General features: G+C 41.1%; 2 protein-coding genes across 5 annotated transcripts; both read right to left on the bottom strand.

Annotated features, from left to right (window-relative positions):
- Positions 1–1,035: 1,035 nt before the first annotated feature.
- Positions 1,036–19,929, bottom strand: ccn5 (cellular communication network factor 5). 4 transcript variants are annotated; one of them, XM_082518780.1, is made up of 6 exons: positions 19,756–19,928; positions 8,442–9,154; positions 7,359–7,575; positions 6,672–6,920; positions 3,522–3,763; positions 1,038–2,755 (listed from the first exon to the last, which is right to left on the bottom strand). In XM_082518780.1, exons 2-6 carry the CDS (start codon positions 8,502–8,504, stop codon positions 2,468–2,470), a joined length of 1,059 nt encoding a protein of 352 aa, XP_082374906.1. In that variant the 5' UTR covers positions 8,505–9,154; positions 19,756–19,928; the 3' UTR covers positions 1,038–2,467. The 4 variants fall into 4 exon arrangements, with proteins under 4 accessions (XP_082374908.1, XP_082374906.1, XP_082374907.1 ...); XM_082518781.1 differs by lacking the exon at positions 19,756–19,928 and having other exon boundaries at positions 8,442–8,796; positions 8,989–9,276; XM_082518782.1 differs by lacking the exon at positions 8,442–9,154 and having other exon boundaries at positions 1,036–2,755; positions 19,756–19,929.
- LOC309697120 (histone H1-like) lies at positions 10,140–11,949 on the bottom strand. The gene has a single exon (XM_082518783.1). It carries the CDS (start codon positions 11,301–11,303, stop codon positions 10,860–10,862), a length of 444 nt encoding a protein of 147 aa, XP_082374909.1. The 5' UTR covers positions 11,304–11,949; the 3' UTR covers positions 10,140–10,859.
- Positions 19,930–21,440: the final 1,511 nt, after the last annotated feature.

The following is a 21,440-nucleotide window of genomic DNA, read 5'->3' as shown; positions in this document are numbered from 1 at the left end:
TTTGGGGTGCCTGAAGTAATCCACACGGACCAGGGCAAGAACTTTGAGTCCCGTGTGTTTGCAGCCATGTGCGAGAAACTAGGCTCCCATAAGACCTGTACAACACCCCTCCACCCACAGAGTGATGGTCTCGTTGAGAGATTTAACCATACACTGGCAGAGCAACTGGCGCTAGTGACGGCTAAACATCAACGTGACTGGGACACTCATATTCCCCTGGTCCTCATGGCATATCATTCAAGACTCCACTTCGTGCTCCCCTGCCTCTTGATGTTGGCCAGGGAGATCCGGACTCCAGCGGAGATGATGATGGGCCGACCCCCCGATGCTGATGGGGATCAATCAGGTCCTGACTATGCGAGGAAGCTCCAGGATCGCATGGAGTCAGCTCATGACTTTGCTAGGAGGAAACTGATGAGTGCGGGGGTGCGGCAGAAGAGGAACTACGACGTCCATTCCAGAGGCCGACATTTTGACATCGGGGAACTGGTCTGGGTGTACAACCCCTATAGGAAAAAGGGTAGATGCCCTAAGCTGGACAGTGACTGGGTTGGACCCTGTAAGGTTCTGGAACGCCTGTGGGAAGTGGTGTATAGGGTACAACTGCCCCCAAGGGGACGGAGGGTCGCCCTGCACCGGGACAAACTGGCCCCCTATTGGGGCGCGGCCACTTCACTGGGATAATAGGGTGGGCCACGGACAGATCTGGACTCCACCCCTACAGACTCCACCACCATTGTGACACACAATGATGGTGGCCAGTCAATCAGATCAGCTACCAGTGACAGAGAGTCTGGAGGAGAGCATGTGTGTGGTTGGCTGAGAGTGTTTGGGGGGCGGGTGTTAGAGAATGTTGTTGTGGGTGTGTACGGAAAAAAGGAGCGAGAGTCAGGGGGGGTTGTTTTGATTCTGGAGACTGCATTTTTCCCTGTCGTTTTGTTGTTGGCTACAGCCCACAGTAGCCTTTGTTACTATTCTTAATAAACACCGGTAACCGGAACACCGATCGTGTCTGTCTTCTGTCGGAGGGACGCTACAAGATAATTGGACTTTTAATAGAGATGACATTCACTTTTTTCATTTCAGAATGTATCTTTATATTCAGCTGCTCATGAACCCACAACATCCTTATATCCACCACTGTAGCTTTCTAAGCATACTAGGTATTTTTAAGTGAGACTGAAAAAAACCCTTAAAGGAACAATAAAGAAATATAACACATTAAGCCAGTATCATAATAAGAGTTATTAAAAGTTAAATTTATCCACAAAGCTGCAAAAGGATTTTCTTGTTGATTTTAGTGTGTATATTGGTGTGCTACAAGCAAGTTTTAACAGCTCATCAGCAGCAGAAAGTCATGACAGATGAAGTGACATAATTAAAAGCTACAGTTTGAACAATGTAACTATTTATACAAACATAATAACCACAAAAAGCACAAAATCCAGTGGGAGTAAAAATACAGGGCATACTTTAAAAAAATCACTGTACACGAGACACCTCTTTACAGTTATTTACATCAGAATAATAAATGAAAGTGCAATGTAATCCCATTATGCCACACACACACACACACACACACACACACACACACACACACACACACACACACACACACACAAAGTTCAAAAGTTAAAAGCTGCATTGCTCACGTCAGAGAATATCTAGAAATTGTCATTACAAAAGTTGTAATCGTTCTGTGGGTTATGTCTTTAACAAATACATATTTCTACATCACTGAAAGTTGAATTTATAGACACAAGTTACAAGTTAGAAATAAAAAAATCAGTCTTTAAAAGTATGTTCATGACCAGTTGACATCATGGTCAACTGTCTTTAAGTTATAATATAGATTTTAGGTGACATGCTTCTCTTTTTACAGGCCAGATTTCAACAATATTGGATGAGTTTAATTTGATCCATTTTCCCAAAACTGAATTATAGTATATCTACGTAGTGTTTAACTTTAGCCTAAAGATTTGGGAAAAGTCAAGATGTTTTCAGTGATTTTAAAATATTGCTTTTGATATCCAAGGCGAAACATTATTGGGAATCACTGTACTGAACAATTCTGGGAGGAAAAAAGAAACCAAATCAGTGCACATCTGAAAGTTATTTGTAAAAGTATTTCTAGAACTTACTTTGTGAGTTATACATGTATATTACAGTCCCTAGCTCTCCTACATTTATGTTTCTTTTCTCCCTTTCTTGTAAAACACGTCTACTTGTTTTCTATTGACTCTCAGATGAAGTCACAAACTGGCAGAATGATGCTTTCCAGAAGTTGTGAGCTGTAGATAAGTGCAGACATATTCATCCAAAATCACAGTTTTCTAAAATAATAATATTCTCTTTCAGTGTCCATTTGTTGTTTACGTCAATCCACCTGGGGATACTTTTATTGTGAAGCCATTGAAACATTCACTGAAGTCTATAGTTTTAGTGAGTCCGTGCTCTTACACACTGATCAGGGTCTGTATCCCCACAGAGCGGGATTTGTAAAAGGTGCATAGGGGCAGTTATTATGACAGGCGCATGACTGGATCATCATTACAGCTCGTTGCAGCAGTCTGCCAGTGGGACATCGGAAGGTCACCTCAGCAGTGCTGGTTTGGTAAGGTGTGCAGCATCGCGAGTCAGTGCACTGACCACAGTAACGGACTCGGTAGGCATGAGTGCTGTAGCAGCCCTGGTGAACTAGCCGAATGGGTCCCGGTGACGTGTAGCTGGCCTTGCAATTTCCTTTCTGTCCCCACTGAAACAACAGTGAGAAGAAGAAAAATCAGGTAATCAGTGTAATGATTCAGTAAGGCTAAAGATTCAAGATGTTTAGGTAGACTTCATGACAATATGCATTTTTTAATATATTTTATCTGCACATCAGTAACATAGGCCTACAAAACCTCTAAAAAATCTCTAGAGCCTCAAAGCCTCTAAAAATAATTGATGGTAAAAACAGTGGTTAAAAAAAAAGGTCAGTGAAAGGTTGTAGTTCAGTTAGTTAACGAGTATAAACATTGACTGCAGATTTACAGGAAGGCCGACTCCACTCTGCTGCACGAAAGTGGGACCCACAGTTTTTCAGTGACTAGTGGGAACTACTTTATAAAGTCCCTTTTAGTACTTTTAACACTGAAATGTTTAATTTTTTTTTAATGTAGTCTGGGTTTAGAGGAACCCCTCCCCCATCTGATTGATGAAATCTGTTTCAGTATCATTCTGTGTCAAAAGGCAGACGAGAGAAACGAAACAAAAAGTAGAATTGTTCTGTCACAGCTTCATTGTGGTGTCTAACTAGACAGATTCTTATCATTGTTTTCGTAGTTGCCTTAAAATGTCTTTTTACCTTTTGTGATATTGTGTTAAAAATGATGACATGTCTCTGCATACTTTGTGTGACCCGGTGAACTTTCTCGTTACAGTTTTGAAAGAAGCTATACGTGAAACTGAAATCAAAGGTAAAACCTGACAGTACGTGTAAATGTACACATTTACAGGATGTGGGTTTTGTTAGCGCTCACCATGGGCTTCCTTGGGGCCGGCTGGAAAGTGTGGCAAGGTCGCACCTTACACAGGCGAGTTTCTATTTCCAGTTTGCATGCAGGATTCTGGTTAGAAACCCGTGTGGAGACCCCCGCCCCACAGCTCTGGGAACAGGCACTCCACTGGGTGCTCTGCTCTACACAAGAGGAGGCAGGCGAAAACTTGTTGTTTTGAAGGTGATGCCTCTGCAAAGATGGCCATAACTGATCCGGTTTCATTGCTGGGTGGGGAGGGAAACCAAACAAACCAATGAGTACAATAAGAGGAAAATTCATGTCCAACGTTCATGTTGCGTTAAGTAGACAAATGTGATTCTAGTCTTTGTGAAAATTTAGCACTTATTAAACTTCTTAATGAAAGTTTTAATTAATCAATAAATGTATTTATCTATTCATTTACTTTAATAAAGCTTATTACCTGTTTTCTTAGCATATAAACTATATAAAGTATTGCAATTATCTATGCATAGTGTGTTACACCCACTACTCCAACACCATTGTGAAGTTTGCTGACGACACAGTGGTGTTGGGTGCCATCTCCAACAACGATGAGGCGGCCTACACGGACGAAGTGAAGAATCTGGCATCATGGTGCCAGGACAACCATCTCCAGCTGAACATTGGCAAGACCAAGGAGCTGGTGATGGACTTCAGAAGGAGTCAGCACAGAGACTACAAGCCCATTATCATCAATGGAGCTCCAGTGGAGAGGGTGCAGTCCTTCAAGTATCTTGGTGTCCACATCTCCTCAGACCTGACATGGTCTGCCCACATTCAGGTCCAGACCAAAAAGGCTAGGCAGCGCCTGTACCACCTACGACAACTGAGGAAGTTCAGGGTCTCTCCAAAGATCCTCAGGATTTTCTATACAGGCGCTGTGGAGAGCATCCTCACACAGGACATGACATCGTGGTTTGGGAACAGCTGTGTGAAGGACCAAAAAGCTCTCCAGAGAGTGATCCGTACAGCAGAACGCTGCTGCAGGATTGCTCTCCCCCCGCTTCAGGACACCTACACCAGGAGATGCCGGACTAGAGCAGCGCAGATACTGAAGGACCCGTCCCATCCTGGCAACAAACTGTTCCAACTTCTGCAATCTGGTAGAAGGTTCCGCATCATCCGGGCAAGGACAGAGAGACTCAAGAGGAGCTTCTTCTACACAGATGCCGTTCTTCATGTGCCCTGATGGGCTGTTTTTATTTTAATCTGGGCAACTTTTTTTTTTCATTTATAGTAAGTGTATTATAATGAGCAGCTTTTTCCTTTACGGTAGTCAATTATCACATGATACTGCTCAGCCAATCAAATCATTTAGCACGGGGAAAACAGCTTACTGAGTAGACGTGATGCAGAACAGGAAACTGAGAGTAGAAGGGGTAAAGCTGAGATGATTTATATGTAGAAGCTAAGAAGAAAAAACAGAAGGGGGGACTCAAACTACACCTTTCATTATTTTTAAATCAGTTTATTTGAAGACAACTTTATCAAAAGCTCTTTCTCATTATTGAATGCAAACCTTATTATGCTTGGAATTAGCAAAGAACTTTTTAGTATTATATTATTATTAGAATAAGATAATAGTAAAGATTGTTGAAATACTGTTGAATTGTATTTTCTTTTGTGTGACAGTTCCTGACTATATACTGGCATCGATACAACTGTGTACTGCATACTTCAAAATATATTGCATTTACTTAGAGTGTGGGACTTTATGATGTTGTGGACCCTTGTTTGAGGAAACTTTCTCAGTGGACCTCCTTAAATTTCAATTGAATATCCCTGCTCTTGCTGAAGTGATTAATCACTGTGGGATCCTGCTTTGAGGTGGCCTATTGCTAACTACCTGAGCTGCTGAGCTACACAAATACTGGAAATGCATCAAACCTTTAGATCAAATTCTAAATGCACCAAAACTAAAACAACAACAATCTGAGACTGCATCATTTCATCAATGCTGACGATTCCCTACCTACCATACAGGAATTTAGTCCTGAAACCAGGATATCTAGATGCAAATGAGTATGGCATATTTTAGGGAAAATGAAAACCATCTCTCTAAGTTTTTATTTAAATTTGTGTCAAATCTTGCCAACTGCAATAATCCTTCCAACTCTAAAAGTTACTTTTAAGTTGGGCAAATCCCCACGTTTGCCAAAACGTTCATGGAGATCTTTTCATAACTTCTGAATAATCACACTACCAAACAAACAACTACCAGTGCAGAACTGTTCACAATCTAAGCAGCTGACTCCTCTCATTACCTCAGCACTTACATATTTATGGTGATCAGCCTGCTTATATAGCTTCCTCTTAATCCAGCTTCCCAACAGAGTTTGAAAACCTTTATTTTAAAGTAAAGTAAAATGGATCCTGTTTGGACTTTTTCACCTCTCTGGTTCTTTTTTTTGCTCACATCAAATTTTAAAGCTACATTTAGTGCATTTTTGTGCAAATAAAAGCCACAGAACTAACACATAGAAGTCATAATAACCGGCTAACTTTCAACGATGACACAGTAGGTTTTGTATCGAAGCACAAAATGTTCCTTTGCTGTTCTCATAACTTAGTTTGAGTCAGACAGTGTTTGGAATTCCAGATGTTTTCAGACTGGCTTCATTTCCCCAACACCCATCTCATGTGCTCACACACTCCCCCTTTAATGAAGTAATGAGGTCTTGACATGGCTTCATATATTTAATTGTCACACAGCTTTGGTTGTTGTTATGAAACTGAGAAGCATGGTGACTGAGGGGAAAAAGGATGTTTTCACCCACAAAAATGTGGTTTATATTTGGATTTGGGGAGTTTTCCTTTGGCTTGACACACCCCGTTTAATGCACAAATACTCCAGTAAAAACTTCCAGACATGACCGCCGGTAACAGAGCTCATAAAAAGGAATGAAGGATTATATTACATATGGATTGATCATCAGTGAGGAGCAACTAAGACTCATACGCTACATGAACATACGTTTGGCACTAGAATCCAGACACTGGAAAATATGTTGTAGACATCCAGCTCTGATGTCAGGAAAATTTAAAGGAATCATTAAACATGTCAGGCTAGCTCTTTTCCCCACCTGTAAAACATCAAAATACATCTGTATCAGAGAGTCATGCATCCATTACCTGTAATTGCATCCTGAATGACCGTGTTTTCAAGGTTTTCACACACCCATTCCTTGCAGCATTTCCCAGGTAGTCGGATGTATTGTGGGTTGGGACAGTCTGGAGTGGGAAGACGAGCATTCAGTGGACAAGCTGGCACGCAGGTCACCCCGCCCCCCCTGCAGCGGCAGTAAGTGTCACAGGAGGGCTGGAACGACTGCCCCTCCTGGTAAAAGATCCCACTGACCTCACAGCCCAGATCCTTCTGACCTGTTAGAAACACAGACGTTGTCTTTGCTTATCCATTGATGTGGAAACTTAATCAGGAAATGGACAGATTAAGTTAGGTGGAAGAAGCAGAAGAAAACAAGAGAGAGGTGAGGACACAGGAGCTGCTGTCCCTGCAAGTGCTTGCATCACTTTATGGAAAAGCAAGTCTCTTCAGTGAGACACTGTTAAGTTGTTTTTCATTTGGAGTGTTGTCTCTGCAATTTATCATGCTCATGGGTAATTATTACAGGAAATGTGTCAAGAGCAGTCCTGAATCCACTCAGCTAAGCAGACTCTAACATTAAGTGTCAGTCTGTGTGTCCCAGTCATGCAAACTGGCTGAGGCTCTATCTACTCCCTCCCTATGTGTCCTCCACCCTTATAGCCTACCCACACAGACATGGGCCTGGTTGTTTGCTTGTTAGAAGTGACACTCACTGACACACTCCCCAGGTAACCCAGGGAAGCTGGCGCTGTAGTCGCACTGAAGCCCTCGCAGGTTGTCACAGGGAAACATCTCAGTACAGGACTCGCCTAGTTGCCGGGCACACACCTGGCAACACCGGCAGCCATCCAGCACCAGGGGTACTCCTGTGGGGCACTGAGGGACAGGATTGGGGCAAAGGCATGGCCTGTCACACAACTGGCACAGCACCTGGAGGAGCAAGAAAAATAAGTTAGAAGGTATGACAATACGACAAAACCTGAAAAGATGAGAGAAAATCATCATAAATCAGTCTTCTGATGTTATGATCATTCCAGTACCAAAATTATTACTCTCATTCCTTAAGAAAAGAAGCAAAGAAAATATTATAAGCATTCTCAGAAGCTGAATCGGTATCCAACGCAATAAAGCACTGCTTCCAATTACATGTGTCTGAAGGAGCCAAAACACAGGCGAGGTCTGGCCAAGTCCGCTTTCACTTTACAAGAGAAGCCTTCAAGGTTTTACAACAAAGTTACTGTAAAGAAATGCAGTCAACAACTTTTCAAATACATAACTGCAAAAAAACACAGGTGGGACTTCTTATTCATATTTTACATCATATTCAAGGGAAAAAATGTAGTCCCCCCTTTTATGTTGTAAGAGTTTTCTGTCTGTATTTGTGATGTTACCATAACACTGAATGTCTACTGGTTTCTAACAGTCGGCTACACAAAACGAGGAGGTTGATGACAAGTAAAGTGTGATTTCACTTCAATTTCTGGCATTTGATCAACCAAAAAAAGACATTAACAACTAGGTAAAAATAAAAATATTAACAACAGTCTTGCTTGTCTAATACATCACCTTTTCTTGATGGATGACTTTAATCATCTCATCTTTATTTCAAATCATTGTAATAAAATCAAGGCAAATGTCGTCTTTCTTTCAGAAAACATTAACAAATACTTTAAAAAGGAAATGTGTTGATCAATGAAGGAAGAAAACAAACAATTCAGCATTACATACCTACAATACTCTCTGATAAAAGTCTCATTCAGAATCGATTACTGTAAATAAGCTGGAGGAGGCCTCACCTGTGTAGTCACACACAGCAGTACAGCCAAAGCAATCACACAGTCACACAGTTGTCGGTCCATGGGGGCTTGTGTTGCTGATGGAGCTCGGTCTGTCTCAGTGAACTGTGTGACGGTGTGGTGTGACCAGTGCAGCTGTTTGCTAACTGCTCCTTCTTGCACCGCCTGACATTTATAAAGTCTGGACGCTGATGTCACGGGCTGACTACTGTGTAAACAGCAACTGGACTAGTATCAGATGTTTTACATTCCTCCTCCCTGCTGCCCATTTCCACTTCCATACACACACTCTTTTTCCTCTCCTCCCTCTCTTTCCAGTCTTGCGGGGTTCTAAGTTTGCACAGCTTCACATAAGCTAAGGAGAGAAAAATACATTAGCAAGGTTGTCAACAAGTCAAACAACTTCCAGGGCTTTTGTGGTAACAATTCTGATTTAAGTGGAGAAGAATTTATGTAGCTTATGTTTACATAATCTGCTGGTCAGTCAGATATAGTTCATCTTTTCACAGAATGAATATAGAGCAGATATTTTCACGGTTTTTCATACCCAGATCCCTCAAATGCTTGTGAAGCCCAAATATGTTGAGTAGTCAGACTTAAAAGAGACTTAATCCTTCTCTTAGCTGTGGTTTCCATGGTGTAAAGGTGGCATGTCTGAGGTTTGCATGAATTTGAATCATTGTGACCTCTTGTGAGAGAAAATGAATGGGAACCTGAAGGCAAAAAGCAGAAAGAAAAGTGGCAGATGAGACAAATTCAGTTTAGCTTGAATACGAAGTACATGAAGTACTAACCAGGAATTTGAAACGTGAGGCTTATTTGAAATCACTATGATGGTGTTTGATAGGTTTGTAGCATAAACCTATTCGCTGGAACGTTAAGACAATATAATTACACTGCAAGCAAGACACAAGTAGGCAAACTTCTTCATGGTACTCGTGCACGGGAGAGAACCGGACAGGCACCGTTCCTTCGCTTGACCCCAGTAGCTCTCGTCCGTTCTCCCATACACTGTCCTTTTATTGAGGTTACATGAATATGCATAGGTTCATTAACATACGACGTCTACATACAAACAAAGAGTACCTTGCCTGTGTGTGTGTGTGTGTGTGTGTGTGTGTGTGTGTGTGTGGACTGCTGATCAAAGGGTCAAACATCCTTGGTCAGGAAGAGGGTAGCCTCCCCCTCACCCTAGATGGTTCATCCTAGATAACACGGTGAGGAAGTCCTGCAGTTCATCTAAACAAAGAGCACTTAGACTAGAACAGATGTAGCTACGTTAATCCTACCATAAAATAATAAGACACGGTATGACCTCTCATGCTCCCAAAGTGCTGTCTAATACACACAAAGTTTGCAGACTATCAAGGATCAAAACCTCTACCAATCTACAACTAATTACAAAACTCTAAGCATATATAAGTAAATATTTCTAAGCATAAATGACAATCAACAATACAAATCTAACATTTCCCCCCTTTTTGACCTTTATGCTTGAAAAGTTCCCAGGTATGAATACCTCATGTCTAACAGTTTCAATGCAAACATTTTTATACTCAGCATATGTCAAATCACCCTAAATTACTGAAAAGGTACACAGTTTAACAAATGTATTAGCAGTTATCCCATTCATTGAGCTCATCTCATGGCAAACTGCATCTTACGAGCAAACAAAGAAATTGTTAATTTACATATCAGCTATTAACCCACTAAGTTGACAGGACGACAGAAAAGCATGTTCAAAATAGTATCACAAAAGACAATTTCCCTCATACAGTAAATTACATGTGCTGCCTCAATCAAGCAGGAAGCTTCTCCCAATTTACCATTTTAACAACTAAATTTATTGTCTGATCACTGGTTGCTCAAACCAGGATCTTTTTTTTTTTCCCACAAAAGTTAAATTGTTGTCCTGCAACTTGTAGAGTCAATTTTTTTTCTTTAGGATAAATTCAGTATTTGATAACAAGTGTCTGCTAAATTGACACTATTGTAACACTGATGAAAGATAACAAGCTAATTTTCATTGCATGGGTTTGTGTTATTAGGCAGGTCTAATGCATGTCTGTGGAGCTGCATCTCCAGCAGAGCATGTTCTTAAAGCTGCCTTTCCTACACATTTCTCTGCTATTATTTAATCATTTCTTAACTAATGTGCTATGAGTCTTCATGAGTCATTTTGTGTTTGGAATTGTTAGTAGGGTTAATGCATGTTCTGCTTGTGTGTGTGTGATTTTGTATATGTTTCTATTTTCGCAATGTTTCAGACTCCGTCTCAATTTTCCAACTTAAGCAGTCAGTTTTCTTTTCCCCAGGTTTGCTAACCCAAATTTTGATTTCCCACATTAAATAATTCCTATGTGTTCTCACCTAATCTTCTCACTCTGTTGTCCTCTCACTCTTTTGTCCTCTCCCTCTTCAACAGTCCCGGCAGTTCTCCTTCAGCTTTGTCCTGTCTAGTAGCTGAAGTGCTGCTGCTGCCTTCTTGGGCGACTTCTTAGCAGCTGCTGCCGATTTCTTGGCTTTGGCCGCGGCGGGCTTCTTGGCTTTGCTCTCAGTAGCCTTGTTCATCTTGAAGGATCCGGAGGTCCTGGTGCCCTTGGTCTGCACCAGAGTGCCCTTCGCCACCAGGCTCTTGATGGCGGTCTTGACACGGGCCTTGTTCTTGTCCACATCGTAGCCTCCGGCAGCCAGAGCCTTCTTGAGAGCGGCCACGGCTTTCACAATCAGCTCGCCCACACTGGGGCCGACCTTCTTGGGCTTGGAAGTCATCGTCTTCTTCTTCTTGGCCTGAACCTCGGCGCAGGGCGTGTTTATGATGGAGCCTTTCCCACCACAGCGCTGGCACGTTGAACGCATCATGAAGGGTCCATTTCTTTCATGTCGCTAGCCGCATGTGGCTTGCCCGAGTCACTCAGTCCTTTTTGAGCATTTCAACATGCTGCCGCCGCAGAACCTGGCCTCAGATCCAGCAAGTTTAGCGCGCTGATCTCCAAAAAAAAGTCCCGAAGGCCAGAAAGACGTCAAATAAGTGTCTCGTGCTGAGAACTCAAACAAAAACTCCTCTTCACGCTGCCATCTTGCTCGCCCCTCCGTGAAATTCAACCAATCAGACAGGAAGATGGGTTTGCTTTCTTCTTCTGCTGCTGTTTATCCACATTGCTGCTGCTTTGCTGGGACTTTTTGTGCTCAGGACTTGCTGCTGTCTCTTTATCATGTTATTGCTTTGGAGCTGCATTCCTTATCTTCAGGGAGGAGTGAGCTCGCTTGTGAGGTTGAGAAACACATGGCACTGTAAATAAGTCAGCCAGAAACTTGGCCTGCATGTTTCCAATGATGTTAAACTATAACTTTCTTCCGACTGTTGCATGTGGAAAATTGATACAGGTCTGCTTTTCACCTGAAAGTGACAAACTAAAACATGTTCATTATTATCATCACTGCTTAATCAACACACATCTCTCTCTCTCTCTCTCTCTCTGTCTGTGTTTGTGTGAACAATCCTTTCTTAAAAGCAGAAAATGAAATTATAGTTGTTTTTTTTTGGTTGATCAACACAAAACCTTTTTCCTATGATTATTTTTTTCTACAATATAAATTCTCCCTCTTATTCACTCTTTTTTTTTTTTTTATTTACAATAGCTGGTGACCTGCAAAATCACCGCTGTCACTCACAATCAAAGGCAATTACTCTTACACAGTGCACAAAAACACTGTGATGTCAGACACATTCACACTCACTTTGTCATCTGCAAAAATAAATCACATGGCTGATGATATGTGCCATGGTGATCCGTAAATATGATCACCAGTTTATTTAATTATTTTTAATCCAACAAAACAAATAAACAAAAACATGATGCTGATGCTACACACACACACACGAGTCAAGGTGCAGAAAAACTGCTCATGGAAATGCTGCACACTCCCTGTTTCCCTCTCTTTGAGTAGTTCTCAGACAGCTCTTGATCTGATAATGTGTAGCTTGCTCATCAGCTCAAAAAACAAAAACAAAACTGCAACGCGACATCACACAGTAGTTGCATGCTCTGCCCACAGTGGCAAAGTCTTACACTTACATATTCAACACAGCTTCTCCATCATGTATTTTTAGATGTTTCATACAGGGTTGAGCATATTAGTTGTTTTCACAGATGTGCTCTATATCTCAACAATGGCTCATAATAAGACGACAGTCTTTCACACAGGTCAAGTGCCTCTATGCACTTCATGAGTTTAAATATTTACCTATATCACTTCACCTCACATGTCATTGTACTGAATTTAAGCAACCACAAGCTTAATGTAGATTACTTTTAACAACTATCCACCTCAATTAAATCTATGGTCTGGCACACAGGCTGCTGTCGATCAGGGCAAGCTAAAGAATAAACATTGTGTCAGCAAGGGGTGGGGGGAAAGCCATTCACCAGAGCATATCTTAAGTGCTGCTGATGTGGGCTGGCCTTCTCCACAGCTCTCCAAGGCTGGTGTGTTTTCTGAAAACTTCTAACATTTGAATCTCTTCCATTTATAAGCCTGCGATTAACCGCACGGCTCAGGTCCGCGTGACCGCGCTCGCGTGAACCCGCGCAGCTGTGGAGCCGTCGCTCTCTCTCTTTTTTACATAAATACTTTGTGCTGCCAGGAGCAAAGTCCAGCACAAACGTCTGTCTCCCTCCGACTCACTCTTGGTTGCTTAGAAACCCATGATAACAACAACAGTCGGTGTCACAGACCACATGTTCTGCTCCGCACACACTCACACACAACAACAACAACAACGACGACAATGACAATGACAACAACACAAAATAGGCCTACTGTCCAGCACAATCTGGACCCCGCGGAACTTCTCAACACCCCACTGAGCGGTGGAGAACTCACTACAGTACCCCACACAGCGGTCTGTATTTCGCCCCACTAAGACGGCGAACCAAAAAAAAGTTCGAACTGCGCAACTCTGCGACTTAATGCTTCTGTACAAAAAACCCCACTGAGCGGCTTTGTACATCGCCCCACTTAGACGGCGAATTTTAGCCCCACTGAGCGGCCACGGACAACGCCCCACTGAGCGGCGAAGACGTACAGTTATAGAGTTGGACTCTAAACTTACTCGGTGTTGCTTAGCGTGTAATATCAGCCTCGAATCCCGCCAATCGCCATTCATCGAGGAGAAAAGACATACAGCGAATCCACAGGAACTTCCTGGCTGACGTCAGTCTTTCAGCGTGCCTCTCCTCCCCTCGGTGAATGCGATTCCAGGGCTCCGGCTCTCGAAGGACCAATTAATGATAGGTTTGTAGCATAAACCTATTCGCTGGAACGTTAAGACAATATAATTACACTGCAAGCAAGACACAAGTAGGCAAACTTCTTCATGGTACTCGTGCACGGGAGAGAACCGGACAGGCACCGTTCCTTCGCTTGACCCCAGTAGCTCTCGTCCGTTCTCCCATACACTGTCCTTTTATTGAGGTTACATGAATATGCATAGGTTCATTAACATACGACGTCTACATACAAACAAAGAGTACCTTGCCTGTGTGTGTGTGTGTGTGTGTGTGTGTGTGTGTGTGTGTGTGTGTGTGTGTGTGTGGACTGCTGATCAAAGGGTCAAACATCCTTGGTCAGGAAGAGGGTAGCCTCCCCCTCACCCTAGATGGTTCATCCTAGATAACACGGTGAGGAAGTCCTGCAGTTCATCTAAACAAAGAGCACTTAGACTAGAACAGATGTAGCTACGTTAATCCTACCATAAAATAATAAGACACGGTATGACCTCTCATGCTCCCAAAGTGCTGTCTAATACACACAAAGTTTGCAGACTATCAAGGATCAAAACCTCTACCAATCTACAACTAATTACAAAACTCTAAGCATATATAAGTAAATATTTCTAAGCATAAATAACAATCAACAATACAAATCTAACAGTGTTGTTCTTAAACATCATAATTAACGTCAGGACAGGACCATCACTGCAAGCATGTTAATGTGATGTAATACCTTTGTGACCTGTGGAAAAACACAGCAGCTGCAAAACGTTTTGACAGAAACACTTTAAATCCAAAAACCTTTCTGATGTCTATTGAGGTGATATAAAGAGCAACAAAAAGTTAGTGTAAGAGTCAGAATGTGGTGGATAAACAATTCCATTTCATTTGGGAAACTGGACAAAAAGGTCAGCGGTGATTTTTGTTGACTTCCTCTTTTTCAATATTATTTTCATTTTCAGTTGCAGTTTCGTTATGTTCAAGCAAACAAAGCCCAGAAGTTTGAACTAAAATAAACATTTTAACAAATCCCAAATGTGTTGGAAAGTCAACTTCACGCTCACTCACACCCAACACAGTTTCAAAAAGTTTTAAGACTAGTTTTAGATGAAGTATTTTTCATCATTTACAAAGCTGTGACATCACAAAAACCATTTGGTCAAATTCACCTGTGAGACTTGAGCAGTTTTAAGTCTTATGTTCCAGGAATGACACCAACATGGTCATAACAGACTGTAACAAATGAATGAATATGGAATTGCAAAAACAACCAAAACAAAACTGCAGTGAGCCAATATTCAGAAATACCCATTTTAGAAAACACAGCCTCTCAGCAGAAATAAATATGTTTACAGCCTAACACAAAAAGTCACTTTGCATTTTAGCTGCACAGCTCAGGTCGAGTGGTTTAGAGATAAAGAAGAGTTGCTTTGGACATATGCAGAGGATGGACACTGGATGCACTAGGCCAGGGGTCTCGAACTCCAGGTCTTGAGGGCCGGTGTCCTGCAGGTTTTAGATCTCACCCTAGGTCAACACACCTGAATCAAATGATTTGTTCATTACCAGGCCTCTGGAGAACTTCAAGACATGTTGAGGAGGTCACTTAGCTATTTAAATCAGCTGTGTTGGATCGAGGACTTCAGGACACTGGCCCTCGAGGCCTGGAGTTTGTGACCCCTGCACCAGGCAAAGGATGTTGACTACAGAGCTGTTAAGCAGGAGGAAAAGAGGAAGACCCCAAAGAAGGTTTATAAAATTCAGGAGGCTATGCAGAGGGTTAGATAGAGCTGGAGGCAGATGATCCATCATGGTGACCTCTAAAGTGAAGCTGTATCACAGGGTAAGCCCTTTATCACCCTTGCTAACTCTAAACCAGGGGTGGGCAACTCCAGGTCTTGAGGGCCGGTGTCCCTGGAGGTTTTAGATGTGTCCTTGAACCAACACAGCTGATTTAAATGGCTAAATGACCTCCTCAACATGCCCTGAAGTTCTCCGGAGGCCTGGTAACGAACTAATCATGTGATTCAGGTGTGTTGACCCAAGGTGAGATCTAAAACCTGCAGGACACCGGCCCTCGAGGCCTGGAATTGCCCACCCCTGCTCTAAACGGTACTATCCTTCACAAAATAAACATCAACATTTCTGATAAGACTTAGACCATGAACTCATTAGGAACCTTTCAGATATCTGTACAACAAGATTTTATTTTGAAACTGGAAGTTTTGCCCCTGTCAACCATTAGAAAGAATCCAGTTTTAAGACACTTCCCCATTAATTAGGGCTATAACTCGTGTTACAATTCACTCTGAGAGGACATGAGCAAGCAAAACCACCAAGTTACTGGTTAGACATGATTCATAACCACAATCGTTACATCATGATGGCAGCAAAAGTAAAATCAGCAGATTACCAAAGCAATTAAAAAACTGTTTAGTAACCAAGTTGGTTTCAGTTTTTTTTCTCCAGTCCTTCATGCCAGTGTGGTGATATTTCCCTGGGTAAGCAGGAGCTTTGACCTGTTTCTACAGCAACGTTAAGAACATATCTCACAAAAGTGACATTAAATTAAAAAAACATTTTTTTACCACTATTATATACACAAATTATAACAATTATTCGTGTTGTGGCCACATTTGTAAAAAAAATATAGCAAAAAGATTGCAGACAGTCATCAATTGAAAGTAATTCATCATTATAAAAGAATTCAGTCTAAGGTAAACTAGGAACAGATGACTAAGATTCAACAGTACCCATTTCTCACATGCCTGGACGGTTATGCTAGATGAAAATCAGTGATTCATCAGGAAGAAATCACTATGTGTGCTTAATTTCATTTGGATGTTGAAATGTTAAGTCTGAATCAAGAAGTTTTGTTTTGATTCTAGAAATAAATATAATTTGTTTTTATAGCACTGTTACACAAAATATAACAACAACACAGTCAAAGCCACAGCGTCCCTTGACCTAAACAAAAATACTCAAGCCATTGACTTAAATAGAAAGCAAGCCTTTCATTAGAAAACAATTCAGTCAGAGGAACACTAGGAATAGATTCCTAAGTTTCAACATCAGCTTTTTCTCACATTATATGGGTGGGCAAGAAAGACATCCAGTCATAACTTATAAATAAAAGGAGACAGACATAAAGATAGAGAAGAGGAAAGAATGTGTGTAGCTTACAGGTGGACTCCAGGTGGCCTGCCAGTATGAACATACTGCTGGGGCTCAAACTGAGCTTTCTCTGAAACTATGCTTTCCTGGCCGCTACCATGTGCTTTCCATGCCCTCCAGAAATGACCGAACCTGGAAGGATTGCATTGTAATAGCTGCTAGCCCCACTGTAACATGCAGCAAGTTTAAGCAACTAAAGCCATAAACATATGTATAAAAAGTAGAGGAAAAATATGAGGTTTAAGCTGAATATGGGCAGCAAGTTCACAGACTGTCCGTCAAGCTTCATTATTCTTGTTCTTTGATCAAACATGTATGAAAGGGATGTAGTCAGCCAGTATCAGACACAGTGAAATCATATCTGCCAATTTAAACTGAGACTAGCAAAAAAGCCTCAACACATTTTTCCAAAGCCTACAGATGTTGGAAATGTCCCAGACAGTGAAGTATCACTCTCAATCGCAGTGAACTCCTTTGAAGAAACCCCCAAATCCAAATCCTGCACAATAACCCCCATTCAGTTTGGGCGAATATTGTTTTGGTATGTGACGGTATGCAGGAAAGTCTTTTGGATTCCTTGTTGATTTATGAATGCAAAACCTACAGGGCAAAGTAATGAAAATATTATTTGTCCTATAAATGTTACTAAAGAATTCATTGATCTGTGTGCTGAAAGAAAGCCCGGTCACTCTACCAAATCTGTCACTGTGAACCAGAAATGTCTAACACATGTTCAGGGAGAGTTGTCCAACAACCCCAAAATTCCTCAGCGTGCAAGTAATACAAAATACAAGGCAGGTTTAGTCTGTGGTGCAGATACTCTGTGCTGATACTCTGACATTGTAAAGTTCTTTAATCATATTTACACATGTGAAAATCAAATGGGCGTGATTTGTCTGAAATCAGACAGTACCCTGCACTCATTAAGGTTAAAAAGCGCTTCCACATTATTGTCTGTGAAGGTTCTCAGTCATCCAGGTCATCGTAGTCAAAGGAGCTTGCAAAGAAGAAGAAGCTTCTCGGATGAGAGGTGAAACTTCTTCAAGTAACTTAAAGATGTCCAGACGCTTTTCTTTGCAAGCTCCTTTGCCTTCCACATTATTTTTTTTTTATTCTTACTTGACAATTAATCAATTTAAATATCTGATTGGCAGCTGAATATTGTTTTTCCATGTAGACGACACATCACAGAACCTGTTACACGTGTTTATTCCCATTAAATAACTAAATTAACAGCTCAGAAAACGTGTGGTGGAAACGGTTTGTTTGCTCTCTGAACAAATGTATGCTTTGTTTTGTTTCTTATTTATGAAAATGAACAACTTTAAAACACAGCATTCAGCATCAGGAAATATAATAACATGTGTATATGTTAATATCACATTTTAATGTGTATGTAAATAAACTGCACACTGAATTTGTTCTTCTTCCAAAAATAAGTTTTTGTAGCATCAACAGTTGACCGAGACAATATTTAGCTCTGCTAGTTTGTGGGTTTGGGTGGTGCCAACTAGCTGCCTGTGGCTGATTTAAGTGTCTCAGAATAAACATGGTTTGTGCTGTAAAAGCCCTGAATAATACTAAAATCTTCTCCCAGAACAACATTTGTCACGTATTCAATGAAATGCAGAGCACTTCAATTGGTGTCTAAGGTTTTGGCTCTTAGAGTCACTGAAAGTTTGCACTGGCAGGTTTGTCTCTGCCACATCTGCAGGTACTCTTTGAACAAGGTGGGCAAATCAGCCTTGAGTGCTGGAACTTCCACAAATAGCAAAAACATCCGACTTGCTGTCTAGTCATAGTTGACTTTACTAAGCTATACTGAGTCATTATTCCAGGATCGCCACCACACCCTGCAGAGGTCACAGACTGAGCAGTCCTCCATCCAAAACAAAATAAAACCTCAAACTGCCTTTTCTGTTATGTCTGATTCCTTCGGCTCTGGTGCACCTCCCCTTAGATTGTCAATAACACCGTCTTTCAGTGATGCTGAAAAACTTCTGAACACATTTCTAATTTACTGAATGAAAACTCAAGGATGCAGAGCAGGGGCTCATGAAAAATACAGTTGTCAAAAACATCTTTCTAATATGTTTGTTCAGAAGATGCTGGATGATTTCAGCAAATGCCTTTTTTTCTGGTGTATGGTTCATTAATAGTTTTTTAGGTGGCTATTACCTGTCTTGCTCTCTTTCTATCACATAAACTATGGATGAATGAAATACACAGTCCTGATTTCTTTCCTAGTTGTACGACCACATAAGTTGTTCCCACCAGCCACGACTGCCTAACTGGTACAAATCTCAGAAGCAGCCAAAAAGTGCAGCTTAAAAAAATACTTTCATAAACTTTTCAATACGAAGAAAACAGACAAGATGAAGGGGTGAACATTTAAGCAGATGTAAAACGTTCCCAAATATTTATTGAAGTGAAGCACAATAAAAGTGCTTTCAGCCCTCAAGTCCATGTGTTTCCTCTGAAATACCTTCTGCAGAGGAAGTGCCACAGGTGCAGTGCACAGCTATTACATGATGTAATGTACAACTTAGATTGAATAAAGAGGTCTACATCTATCCAAAATAAACAACTGAGACATGATTTAATTCTGCCAAGACACTTAGCCAGACACTAAATAGAGTAATTACCAAAGTTCCACACACCAGTATCTAAAAATGTCCTAAGACAGAACTGAAAACCACAAAATGAAAACCATACCAGTGAGAAAGAATTTTGATGTATGATTTAACATGATAATATGATAAATTCAGTCCAGATGTCAGGAGGCACCGTAGGACACAGACGCACACTTATAGTCAGTACTCTTCCAACATGAATTGCTCTGCTGGTTTTGCTTAAAATTATACCTGAATTCCAGGCATTCCAGCACAATGTGTGAAAGTCGAACAGAGTTGCCACAGGAACGCTCGTAGCAGGCGATAAGGACATCGTCAGGTCCTAAGGTCACTTCCTGACGTACACGGGGCCGAGGTCACTGCCGTGTCCACTGCGGAAAAAGAAAAGCACCGCTCGTCTAGACACACATCCACACCCACTCACCATGACTGCTTCACTGCGTGGGTAGAGGTGGAAACAACTGTCTGTGCAATGACAAATCACAGCTCTGCACAGCTCCATGTGTCAGTTCCTCGTGAAATTATAATGGTCCATGTTAAGTAATATAATGGCAGGAATCACGTGTAGACTCAGGGCTATCCCTACTCTGGAAAAAATGGTGGCCAGATCACCATTTTTTCCAGAGGGAAATATTTCTACTATTGGATGGATTTCTGTTACGTTTCTGCACATGTTCAAGATTTTATTGAATTCACCCATGCAGTTTTACTCATATATCCAAACATTTGCCAGGTACATTTTTCAGGATCCTGAATTTTTCTGTAATAAGACCATAAGACTGACCCTAAATTAAACAAGCAGTATGCCCTTACAGCTCACCTGGTTGAGCAAGCAACCCATAAGAATAAAAGTATGAAACTAGGCAGAGAAAGCATGGGAGAAACTCTATGCGTGTAAGGGTTGAAGTCTGTTAAATAAATTGAGAAAAGCAAAGAACAGGTGGACACAGACACACGCCTTGATCAGTTAGAGAGATTAATGCTTGAGTTCCCTAAAATTATTTGTACCTTCTTTCATGTTGCTTTCAAGATGACGCACCAGCTTCCCATCAACCACAGCTCTGTACTCTGTGATTAGTGTTGCCAAAGAACTTCTAAAAACATAAGAACTTGTGCCCGCCTAACTGTTAGTTTCCTAGCATAAACATTTATCTTCCCCTGACACCACCTTGCAATCTTCTGCCTCTTTGATATTGCACCTCTCATATAGAATATATTCCACCTTTGTGTACATTCCTTCACTCTTATACGTCACCTTATGTACCTCACTCTTCATGAACTCGTCACCGCAGCCAATTTCATCCTATTTGCAAAATCTACTTCTCTCTGCCCATCCACATTTCTTTTCTTGAAACCATACCTACTCACCACCTCCTCAGCACCTCTACACCTTTCACACACATGTCCAGTTAATGTGCTCCTTTTAACTGCCCTGAAATCCAGCTTTTTGGCAGATATTCAACGTCACCCCAGCTTCAAAATCTCCTCATCCTGTTTGACTTTTCATCCACAACACTTTTCACTTGCTCTTCTTTCAAGATCCCCCTACTCAAGTTCTCTTCTTGCCTATGCCAACTAAATATTCTGAATCCACACACACACACACACATATACATATATACATATACATATACATATATACATACATATATACATATACATATACATATACATATATACATATACATATACATATATATACATATACATATACATATATATATATATATATATATATATATATATATATATATATATATATATATATACATACATAATCTCCAGATGCTTGCCTTTCTTTATCTCTTGATGTCTCTAACATGCCTTCCGCCGCTCATATTTCTTAGTCTTAAGCCAACAGTAAAACCCTGATGGCCATGCACCATTTCATTGTTGAAATCAAATATTTGATGTTT

Source organism: Aulonocara stuartgranti, assembly GCF_965226115.1.
Source record: "Aulonocara stuartgranti genome assembly, chromosome: 20".
In the NCBI taxonomy this organism is placed as follows: domain Eukaryota; kingdom Metazoa; phylum Chordata; class Actinopteri; order Cichliformes; family Cichlidae; genus Aulonocara; species Aulonocara stuartgranti.
Note: the sequence above shows the minus strand (reverse complement) of the source record. Positions and strands in the feature narration are given on the sequence as shown.